Source organism: Babylonia areolata, chromosome 23 (genome assembly GCF_041734735.1).
Source record: "Babylonia areolata isolate BAREFJ2019XMU chromosome 23, ASM4173473v1, whole genome shotgun sequence".
Lineage (NCBI taxonomy): Eukaryota > Metazoa > Mollusca > Gastropoda > Neogastropoda > Buccinidae > Babylonia > Babylonia areolata.
Window position 1 is genome coordinate 32,152,152 of NC_134898.1, and position 12,784 is coordinate 32,164,935.

Here is a 12,784-nt window from a genome sequence, read left to right on the forward strand (position 1 = left end):
GCACTAAGCACTGTACAAACACGGGGTCATTTGCACCACAGGCTGCCTACCTGGGTAGAGCCGATTGATGGCAGCCAATGGCGCTCATCATTCGTTTCCTGTGTCAATCAATCAGATTTCAGGCACACACACATACACATACTCAGACAGACATGTAACACTTTATGTGTATGACTGTTTTGTTTATTTACCCCACCATGCAGGCAGCCATACTCCATTTTTGGGGATGTACATGCTGGGTATGTTATTGTTTCCATAACCTACCGAACGCTGACATGGATTACAGGATCTTTAACATGCATATTTGACCTTCTGCGTGTGTGTACACACCAAGGGGGTTCAGGCGCTAGCAGGTCTGCACATCTGTTGACCTGGGAGACTGGAAAAATCTCCACCCTTTACCACCAGGTGCCATTACCGAGATTCGAACCCAAGACCCTCAGATTGAAAGTCCAACGCTTTAACCACTCGGCTATTGCGCCTATCTGAACCAACGAACAAACATATATAACCAGGCCCCACCCTCCACATACGAATATATCCAAACGCACACATTTATGTTGTAGTGTGTCTCACAGCCACACAAAGCATAACTTGGAAGAACTATGCATGCACATGCTCAGTCTGCCCAGCCCTCAGCGTTCACCTCTCTGTCTGCAGACAAGTCCAGGTCCTCTTCGTAAGCACCACGATCACCCGGTCCAGGACTGTCGCCATCTGGGGAGTCGGCAGAGATTCCCGCCAGGTTGCCGGCCATTCCCGTTCCCGGGGAGTACATGGTTCCCGTGGCGCTCAGCTCCCGGTTCAGCTGGCTGTAGTCCAGTGACCCGTTGGCTTTGGACTCCAGGTCCTGTCAGCAGTCATCATCATGCAACAGTTCTTTCTGGGTGGGTGTGTTTGTTTTCCAGCAGGTAACAGTTCTTTCTGGTTGGTTGTGTTAATTTCATGTGACAGATCTTTCTGGGTACACTACCTACACACTGTTCATTTCATATGACAGTTCTTTCTGGGTAGTGTGTTCATTTCATGTGACAGTTCTCTCTGGGTGGGTGTGTTCATTTCATGTGACAGTTCTTTCTGGGTGGGTGTGTTCATTTCATGTGACAGTTCTTTCTGTGTAGCTGAGTTTTTTTTTTAATAGCAGGTGACAGTTCTTTCTGGGTGGGTGTCTTCATGTATCAGCAGGTGGCAGTTCTTTCTGGGTGGGTGTGTTCATTTCATGGAACAGTTCTTTCTGGGTGGGTGTGTTCATTTCGTGGAACAGTTCTTTCTGGGTAGGTGTGTTCATTTCATGGAACAGCTCTTTATGGGTGGGTGTGTTCATTTCATGGAACAGTTCTTTCTGGGTGGGTGTGTTCATTTCATGGAACAGCTCTTTCTGGGTGGGTGTGTTCATTTCATGGAACAGTTCTTTCTGGGTGGGTGTGTTCATTTCATGTGACAGTTCTTTCTGGGTGGGTGTGTTCATTTCATGTAACAGTTCTTTCTGGGTGGGTGTGTTCATTTCATGTGACAGTTCTTTTTGGGTGGGTGTGTTCATTTCATGTGACAGTTCTTTATGGGTGGGTGTGTTTATCTATCAGCAGGTGACAGTTCTTTCTGAGTGGGTGTGTTCATTTCATGTAAGAGTTCATTCTGGGTGGTTGAGTTTGTTTAACAGCAGATGACAGTTCTTTCTGGGTAGGTGTGTTCATTTCATGGAACAATTCGTTCTCGGTAGGTGTGTTCATTTCATGAGCAGATCTTTCTGGATGGGTGTGTTCATTTCATGAACAGTTCTTTCTGTATGGGTGTGTTCATTTCATGAACAGTTCTTTCTGGATGGGTGTGTTCATTTCATGGAACAGCTCTTTCTGGATGGGTGTGTTCATTTCACGTGACAGTTCTTTGTCAATGGGTGTGTACATTTCATGGATCAGTTCTTCTCTGGATGGATGTGTCTTAAAGGCTGTTGCCTTTTTTAGTGAACACACAGCGATGATGATTTCAATGACAACGACAATGAGGATACTGACAATCACCACAAATAATGACACTGATAAGAATAACTATGGTGTAGTGGTGATGAGGGGAGGGAGGGGAGGAGGAGGAGGAGAAGGAGGACAATGCCTACCAGCTTTTTGAATGAAAATGATGATGATACTAACAATACTAGTAAGATGTTAAACAAACGAAATTTCTGGATAATTCATGAGGGCTGGTACCCAACCGACAGTCATGATGATAATGATATTGCAGGCTTTTTTTTCTCAATACTCTCTTTATACTGACTTGCCCCCTGTACCTACCCTAAGCCTATGAGTCTCTCTCACCTGGAAGAATTTATGTTTTTCTGCCAGTTCATCCAGTGTGTCGAAGCCAGGCTTGCCAGGACTTCTGTCACTCTCCCCAAGACTGCCTGCTCCGTCTGTAACGATTGTATCGAACATGCCAACAAAAACAACCTTCTCTCAAATAACAATTCACCAGCCATTTTCTTACATTCATAAACTGTGCATAGACTTGGCTAAAACTTTCTTAACTCACTCGGGACGACAAGTTTTCTCCTTTGCTTTTCCCCACAGACGGTCCATTTGTAAGGGTTTGGAAAAAAATTACAAAAAATACAAAATACTGTGTAAGAAAATGAAACTTTCAGAACTGGTTTATTACGTGTTGAGCTATTACATATAAAAAAAAAATCAAATTTCTCATCTTATTTTTACAGTTTTGCCATATGTAGAAAATACTGCCAATTTTTCACCCCGAATCACCATACCCATGCTCGCTTTCTGTACTAAATTCGCTTTCTTCTTCGTCATCATCCACCTCTTCAATGTCCGACCCTTCAGTTTGTAGCATTTCAAGTATTTCGGCAACCCTAAAACGTTGCCGTCACTACCTTGTTCACTTCACAACATTCTGAGAAGAGCCCGCTTTGCTAACAGGCTGGCACGCGAGCAGACGACCGGTCAGTGACTTTGTCAGCATGTGTGCGAGACAGGCCACACATCCCAGGCTGACCAATCATACTGTTCGACTGTGGAGTGACCCAGAATAGTGCACTCTGCTTGGCTAATCACAAAATCATGTGTACAGCGCATGATGGAATTTTACTTTTGGAGAATGCTATTCCATTCCTTCGTCCGAATCCGAATACGTTTTGTGTAGGAATGCAAGAGCATTCCTTCGTCCGGAGAGAGTTAACCATTCAGATTAATATTCATGCAGCATAATTTTAATAATCATTTTAGACAGATTTCGTTTGCCTACCATTCACTTTTCACTGATATAAGTTTATCTGAAATGCCAAGCTTCAATAAGCGCAGTCTATATACAACAAACAAATATCCACTCAAAAGTGAGTTATTTTTATAACTGTCTGGCTGTTGCAAATCTGTCAAGTTTATAAAATGGCCGTTCATATGATATGTGTCTTGCAAGAACTGTTTGTCTAACATAATGATGTTATGTCAAAGAAAAAATTAAAAAAATAAAGTAAAAAATCTTTCTTGTCTATATCCAGGTTTTGAAAAACTAATGTTTCCTCTTGATAGTCAACGGCAATAAAATTTCATTTGTTAGTAAACACTGAAAATACCTGTTGTCACGCTTTCTCTTGTGGTTTCTATGCTGGAACCTGGTTGGTAGGCACTGAAAGATACAAAAGGCATGCATGTCAGGTTGGGACTTGTATCAACACAAATTCTTGCATTACTGTCTAAATACATGTAAACACACACACACAAACACACACACACACACTCACACGCACACACACACACACACACACTCATGTCTGTCTTTATCTCCAAATTCTAACCAATATATCACATGATGGGAAAGATGCAAGAAAATTACTCCCAGAGTTCTGCTTATGCATGCAAAACACAAAACTCCTCTTAAAAAAAACAACTTTTGTTGTTGTTGACAAAATTCAACAAGCAAAGTCATAAGAAAATACCCTAAAACAAACTACAAAGCGAGTAATGAAAAAAAAGATATCACAAACTTTAATTCATCTAAAAGAGAACTGCACAGCTTTTACCACAAAATAAGCCCTAAACTCAGAAGGGTGCTGTAACCTGATGGTTAGAGCGCTGCATTCTCTCTCACGTTTCCTCCCCATTTTTGGCGATTCTGATGGGTAAAGGATAGCTGATTTTTCCAGTTTTCCAGGTCAACATACGTGCAAACCTGTTATGTTTCCTCCCCATTTTTGGCGATTCTGATGGGTAAAGGATAGCTGATTTTTCCAGTTTTCCAGGTCAACATACGTGCAAACCTGTTAGTGCATGAACCCATTCCGCATGTATACGCATGCTGAAGATCAAATATGCACGTTTGAGATCCTGTGATCAACGTCAGCGTTCATCGGGTTATGGAAACAAGAACACACCCTGCATGCACACCTTGAAAAAAGAGTATTGCTGCCTACATGTCAGGGTAAAAACAGACATACACGTAAAAGCCCATTAGTACACAAGTGAACATGGGAGTTGCAGTCCACCAACTCTGAAGAAGGACCCCAGAACTCTAACAGAAAGTTGTGTCTGTGCGCTGACATCACAATTCCTAACAGTAGAGTCATTAAAAAAAAAAGAAAGAAAGAAAAGAAAAACCTTTACTCACAACCCATTGTGTCCATGCAGCTCATGTTCCTCAGATTTTTCTGAAACTGATATTGAAAAAAATATTAAAAACAAAACAAAAAAAAAAACACCAAAAAACCCCCATTTTTTAGCCTTTGAAACAAAACACTATCTACATAATACTGACTAGATTTATGAAAAAAACAAAACAAAAAACAAAACAAAAACAAAACAAAACAAAAAAACACAACCCCAAAACCCAAACAAACAAACAATAAGCAGCAAAAACAATATGTATCAGGATCTTAATGAAGAATTCTGGAAATGAGAAATATTCTTTAAGTCATGTCCTGCAAATTTCTAATGTAAGAAAAAGCTGCTTTTGAAAAAAAAAATACAGATATTTGTGTTTACACTGCTATTCAATACATCACTGGACTCTCAGAGTCTGGGAATGACTGTTTTCAATGTTTGCATGAAATGTGACTAAAGAAAATTAGGTACATTGTATCAACATCCCCAAACATTTACATGATTACCCTTCTTTTTCTTTTACACAGTGATCTGCCTTCTCACTTCTTACAGAATGCGTATGTGCTAAGGATACTTCTCTTTCTACTGTAGTAACTATTCAGATCTTACTTGTTGGAATCAATGCTTCCAAAAGTATTATTTCAAATAAAGAAGCAATGAAAGTCTAACAAACAGATTCATAATAGTTCTAATCTTTTTCTTTTTTGTTGTTGTGATAAAATCTTAATATCAACATAAGTACTTTGCAAAAAGATATTCAGCATGATATAAGCTACACCTGTGCGTTTGTTTTGTCTACAGACAATCTGAGTTTCAGTTTCAGTTTCAGTTTCTGTAGCTCAAGGAAGCGTCACTGTGTTCGGACAAATCTATATATGCTACACCACATCTGCCAAGCAGATGCCTGACCAGCAGCGCAACCCAACACGCTTAGTCAGGCCTTGAGAGAAAAAAAAAGGTAAATAAATAAGAGATAAATACATAAAAAAGAACTACTACTACTAATAATAATATGTGTAAGGCACAAAAACCTGATGAAGTCAACTATAAGCGTACAAAATAATAATAATTAAAAACAACAACAACAAAAACAAACAAACAAACAAAAAAAAACCCAAAAAAACAAAAACAAAACAATCTACACAATCTGTAAATATCAACAGCCTACCACACATATGTAGCTTAAAAAAAAAAAATCTTGAACTTGCTCACATATCAAAAAGTACAGGCATTACCAACATGGCTAAAATGAATCTTTATCCCTGCCACAGAGACAGAGAGTCAAGCTACTTAATTCAACATTTTTCAAGTCCAGACACAACACCACAACAGTTGTTGTATATATAAACATTTCTATATCAAACTCATAGGTCATCACACAAACAGACACAAATATGTAAATGTCCACAAGTATGCATTAATGGGTGTGCCTGCATATATCATTATGAGTGCACATACACACACCTCCTCAGAAGAGACAAGTAAACACCAAAAATACCCATTGACATAAAGCCACAATGTAACACATCCTAAAATAGTAAAATGTTGATGTCTGGGTCAGCAGGAACTTCATACAATAATTCATATAAAACAATTACTGTGTCTACCACCATTATACCATTTTGTACATGAGCTACAACCATCATCTATCACGAAATCAACTTTTACAAGCTGTAACAATGACAAATAAATGCAGCACAACAAAACTGACACCACCCATTTCAAAATACCTTGCAACTGACAAGGACAGACACATAACTAACATGCTTTGTTAGTTGTACAGGTACAGAAAATCTTGGATATCAAATGAATGACATCTCATCAAAATAAATCATCAATGAAAAAAAAACATCACACTCTGTACAGAGTAAGACAACCCATGCTTACCCTCTACCCTCTGACAGACACGAATACCCAGCTTTGCTACCTGCAGTTCACTCTGGACTGCTCAGACTGAACTGTCCCCAAAGGGAACATGAGGTAGGGAGTAGGGAGGAGGGAAAAAAAAAAAAAAAAAAAAAAAAAAAAGATGGGAAAGATCACTTTTATGATGTCATGGATAATGCTGCCTACATCCAAATGACTGACGGAATGACCTCTGACAAGGCCAACATCTTTCAAGGGTTAAAAAATAAACCTTCATACCCACACACCCTATAATTAGTATAAAAACAAAACAGAACATTTGGTTCGTGAGCCTGCTACAACAACAGCGTTGAGTCATCCGGTCAAACTCCCTTTGATCAACACAGCAAACACTCCCTCAAGCAAGAGTGTTCCCAAGATACCTCAACAACCCTCTCCCCCTTTTTAATCAATACTCTGAACACATGTCCCCTTCTCCCTCACCATCACCAGCTTCAAAAGCCAAACACCAAAACCGATTAGGTCACCCACGCTTCACACGTCCTTACTGCCAACATGATGCCCTCAGGCCTTTGCCAGCGACTTAGACCAATCTTACAAGTAAAACAACAACAATCAAACCACACACTATCTGAAGTTAGTCACCACAGATGCTTTGAAATCACGTTGAACCAAACTTCTTCCCTGCACAAAAGCGTGTACACATGTTCTGACACCAAAGCTAACATAAAGACCACATTTTTAATATATAATTTTTCAACGTCTATGCCAACAGGCAGAGCATACCACTGGAAGAGCTTGGTTCTGTGCAAAATCACCAAAACAAAATATCAGCAAAAACTCCAGCAAAACCTGTTCTTCCATCATCATTTATCAACCATCTGTGTGAAGGGTGAATCCAAAATATGCAGCTTTCACTAGCTCTCCAAAACATGGTTTTCTGGAGCCAAAACACTAAAACATGTCAGAGCATTTTCATGGGACAATTGTTGGTAGCTAATGCAAAAAAAAAAAAAAAAAAAGTTCTGGGGACCTTTAACAAACTTACAAAAATTTACGTGCATGCAGACATGATAGGTAACCATTGCTCATCAATAAAATCCATGATTTTCTAATGAAAAAAACAGAAGAGGTTACTCTAGACTAAAATAACAATGCTGACACAAACTCAGCTACGTTCTGAACATCCTGATTATCCCATATGAACATAAGTCCATAAAAATTTTTAACATTATGAACATTTACCTTTAGTATATATATATATATATATATATATATATATATATATATATATAACAATAATAAAGATTTTTTGGTCCATTAACAAAAGAAAAATACGCCTTCAAGAACAGAATGTTGACAACTTCAAGTGGCCAAACAGCACCAAAGGGTGAGGCTGGGTCACTGTGCCTTTGTCTGAAAATGTAACACTAGCTCCACAGTTACATGCAAAGTAGAAAGAACTTGCCCCTTTCTACACCTTCCTTCAGTATGACTTCAGGCCATAGCCTGAAAAACAGCAGGCCTGCAGACTGCCATTGCCAAGTTAAATTATCTGTGTTCTAAAGACTGTTGAATCTGAAAACTCGAATACCATAACATTAGGTTTTGACTGACCCACCAACACTATATAATCCAGAATGCCACAAATATATAGTCCATGCATGCCACCAAAAGTATTTTTAACAGCTACAGAACAATGAACAGGCCTAACAAGGCCTCAAAGATCTGTAATGTTCAAGTTCACATTTAAAGATTGCATAGTCAAAAGATTGCAAAGTAAGAAGAAACATGTCAATTATGGAGGAAAAATAATCTCTCTCTCTTCATATATATATATATATATAATATAACACAATGAGAACACAGACAAAAATGACACTCACTATCCTCCAAGCTGTCTTTGCTCATGTTCACATCAGAAGGTCTTCCCCGGTTTCCTTTACCTTTTCCTGGTGAACCCTGACACAGTGAATGACACATAATTAATAAGAAATAAATACAAATAATAACAATAGAGAAAGAAAGAAATGACCACATACTTTGCCTTTACTAACTTTCTATAATAAAAGGTTGACTTTCTACTCTGCCTTTACTAACTTTCTATAATAAAAGGTTGACTTTCTACACATCAGATAAGTCCACCATCACAAAAGTCTATTTTGGGGTGTCTCCAGGGGGTCGACTTATCCGGGGTTAACTCTGTGTGTGTGTGTGTGTGTGTGTGTGTGTGTGTGTGTGTATGTGTGTGTGTGTGTGCGTGCGCGTGCAGTGCGTGCATGTGTGAGTATGCACAAGTTTTTGTATTGATATGCACTTGTATGTATCCTAATTTCTACTGTATCTGCGTTTGTGAATGGCTTTCGATTTATGTTCGTACCTTGTTATGTACTACCCCCACCCCCACCCATATTCCTTGTGACCCTGGTACGCTTGGTAATAAATAGATATTCTATTCTATTCTTCTAATGGTATAACAAAACCACACTTAATATATTTTCTTTTTTTCACCCTCAGTATAGAAAAAATGCAGCATTACATTTACAATTTTACTTATACCAGTCAACCACACATACTACTGCTATTATAAATAACAGTCGATTCATGCACATGTATAATAAATAATAATTCTTTTTTAATGCACACCTTATAGCTCCCTGTCTCTCTAAGAGCTCAGGGCTTATGCCAGAAAAAGTCACAAATTACGTTAACCAGTCATACCTCTCTCTCTATCTCTCTCACCTCTCTCCCTTCCCCTCTCCACCACCACCACCACCACCCTCCCATTCCTTGTATAATTTTGTATGAAAAGTGATTTGGCAGGCATGAGGCAGTGATGGAGAAGTAGGAAACAGAGTGCCTACAGTTCTGAAGAAATGAGCTTACGAGTAATCAATCAATCAAATCAATCAAAAACACTTGATTAATCCACATGGAAATTAAGTTGTGCAATCACAGGCTCGTTGTAAACACTAGCATAAAATCATCATGCGCAACATAAGAAGAGATTAAAACTAGTCAAATAAGAATTCCCAATAGCTGACGATAGACTAACCCCCTCTCCGCACACACACATACTCATGTTAAGACAATAGGGTATTGGACAACAATATTTACAAATGAAAACATCCAACAAAAAAAGGGTATATATTACTAAAAATGACATGTGCACATGCACGCGCGCGCGCACACACACACACACACACACACACACACGTTAAGACCATAAGGTATTGTACAACAATACATTAATAAAAACATCAATGGAATAAATCGTATATATAAGTAAAATGCACACACACACGCACACACACACATACATATGGATGTAGGCACGTATGCATGCACATAACATATGTAACGCCAATAAAATTAGGACATTAACATTAAGATACATGAAATCCAAGTAAAATAAGAAAATATTTAAAAATTACTTCTGATCACACACACAGAGAAATGCTTGACTGTGCTCACCCACTCAGTCCCACATGCACGCATAATGTATGCAATCTTAACCCTTTGAGCCCTGACCACCGCTTTACCGGTGGCAGAGAAAAATGACATAATGCCCAGCCACCAGTTGAGTGGTGCGTAAACACTTGAAGCGTGCAGAGTCTCAACCTGGCCCGTCAGGGCAGAAATCAGGGACAAAACGTGCAAGAAAACAGCTGTACACAACGCAGCAAGTAATTGATATGCTTGATGATTTATCGGAAATAGAGTATGACAATGATTACTCTGATAGTGAGGTGGAATTTGAATCGGATGATTTTGCTACAGATAGTGATGTTGAACATGAATCTGAGCATGCAGAATCAGTTGATCAAATGAGGCGTGTCAGGTTGAGACTCTGCACGCTTCATGGTAGAAATCAATCTTTTTTATCCAAAGCACATGCACAAAACACAGTGAAAAGGCGCGGCAATGTTGGTACTACGTTCGCTGATGTCAGAATATTATGGTTTTTCTGACTGGCTCTTCAATATAAGTCAACCAATAGCAAAACACGACACAAGTGTTTACGCACTGCTCAACCGGTGGCCAGGCATTATGCCACCCCTCCCCACCACCGGTAAAGCGGTGGTCAGGGCTCAAAGGGTTAAATGAATGTGGAAAAAAAATTCAACTCCTTATGTGAAAAGCTACAAATGACAGGCAGAACAATGAAACTTTCATGCGAAGGAATGAAAATTTTGCTCAGTAACAGTCCTTAGCAACTGTCAACCGGTGTGCTAATACAAACCTCTCTTCCTCCTTTGCTTTTGTTCCGGTCTGGTTTGGTTTTCTTGACAATGGCATGCTTTGCCAGCTTCCCCCGGGGTGATCGGGAAGATGTTGGACTCTCTGATGCCTTCATTCTCCCTGAGGAGTCTGCCGACACTGGCTTCTTACTTTTCAAAAAGCTTTTCGTTGTGGATCCTGCCAACACATTGGATGTCACAACATGAATATTGATATACATCAGTTGATAATCACTACAACAATATTTAAATTAAAACTCCAAATAAAAGTAGTACAATTTCTCCTCTTATCTCTATAAACTGTTAACATTTATCCGACTGTGAATCACAACTGTGAATCACACAATCATTTTGCTCAAGGGTCAGCAGCTGCAACAGAAAAGGTAAATTACTCACTACTATGACCTTCAAGCAGATAAAAAAAACAAAAAAAAAAAACAAAAAAACCAACACCCCAAAACAACCATAGAAAACCCAACTGATCAGGCATCTGATAAATCAAAATAGAATTCTAAAGACCATTTCTGTAGACATTGACTTAACAAAACAAAGAGAGTTAAACCCTAGACAATAGCTTGCTGAAGTCTGACAAGTGACCTTAAATAAAATATTTTATACAAAACATTTATAAACATGCCTAAAACAAGTAAAACTATTTTTAAAAATAACAACAAAAAACAACCAAAAAAACCCCAACTTCTGGCAACATGACAATTCTGATAAAGGACACTGCCAGATTCATACCGAACAAAAAATAACTTACTGCCAGCACCACACTTCGAAGTCATTTATCAGAACAAAATATCAACATACAGCCTAGAATTATTACCAAAGTTACATCTATTGTAATGAAATATAAACAAGAATTTTCTACAGATCCATTAAAATGTACAAAGCTGATGCTATGAAAACAAAAAGACAAATAATGAAATATTGCTAAATAAAATGATTCAAAGATTAAACAAGTAATAAATGCAAAGTGAAAAAGTGAAACAAAAAAAGGCTATAAACTAATAAAGCCTCTGAATATGAATCAAAGAAAAAAGATTAGTCACTGTTCAGAACAAACTCATATTAAGAATTAAAGCAATGTCAGTGTGTGGGACAGTCACTTATGAACATCACACTTTTTTTTTTTTTTTTTTAACAAAGGTCACTGAGTGATGGATTAACTGAAGCAAAACAACCAATGCCATGCAGTGCACTGACCTTTCTTTTTGTCTGAATCATCATCCATCCACCACAATGCCTGGTCCTTGGGCTTGGCTTTCTTCGGATTGCGCAGTAGTTCATTGATCTTCTCTGTGTCATCTTCTGATGATACTGACTGACATTGCAATGAAATTCAAAGCATTTTGAGAAATGTATTGAGAGCATAGATTAAGAAAATAGCAACAACAACAAATTCACAATTTATAATACTATCTGAGAAACATTCAATATAAATTTAATTCAAATTAAATATGTAGCCATGTTGTTATGAACCGCGTGGTCTATATTAAAAGGCGTCAAAAGTGGCATCGCCGAAAGGATAGAGATCTCCAGGACTAATCCAAAATTATTCTCTTTTAATGTTTTCATCCTTTAATCCTTTTTATCCAAAATTCATTTATTGATAAATTAAACAAACCCTTACCCACTCTTGCTCCAATACCCATTTGGCTCTGTGAGCAGGATAATTGATCCATCACAACATAGATCCAAAAGCTATTCTTTTAATGTTTTAATCCTCTCATCCAAAACTCAACTCATTCATGAACAGCCCTTTACCACCCAAGTGTACTTGATCACAAATATTTACAATAATGAATAATATACAATAATGTGCAAATAAAATGTTGAAAAATAAAAAGCAGAGCTAAAAAGACTCATTTGTATACTTGCTTATATATATATGTCACTCTTTGTATTTCTGTGTGTGAAAGTGTGTATACATATATTACTTTATAATAACTACTTTGACATAGTTATGTGGAGGGAGAAAACATGTTATAAAATAATAAAGACATATACTGATGCAGCACACCACTGAAATTTGTTCTGGACTGTAGTTTTTAACTGCACTGTATGTAT

At 38.1% G+C, this 12,784-nt stretch overlaps 1 protein-coding gene across 1 annotated transcript in view; it reads right to left on the bottom strand.

Moving 5' to 3' along the window:
* The window catches only part of LOC143297848 (centrosomal protein of 162 kDa-like), a 70,239-nt gene that overhangs the window by 56,426 nt on the left and 1,029 nt on the right, over positions 1-12,784 (bottom strand). Inside the window, exons 2-8 of the mRNA XM_076610369.1 lie at positions 11,921-12,038; positions 10,714-10,889; positions 8,357-8,432; positions 4,612-4,657; positions 3,581-3,633; positions 2,313-2,407; positions 647-850 (exon numbers count right to left, since the gene is read on the bottom strand). Coding sequence (XP_076466484.1) covers positions 647-850; positions 2,313-2,407; positions 3,581-3,633; positions 4,612-4,657; positions 8,357-8,432; positions 10,714-10,889; positions 11,921-12,038 — 768 coding nt within the window. The remainder of the gene's footprint in view (positions 1-646; positions 851-2,312; positions 2,408-3,580; positions 3,634-4,611; positions 4,658-8,356; positions 8,433-10,713; positions 10,890-11,920; positions 12,039-12,784) is intronic.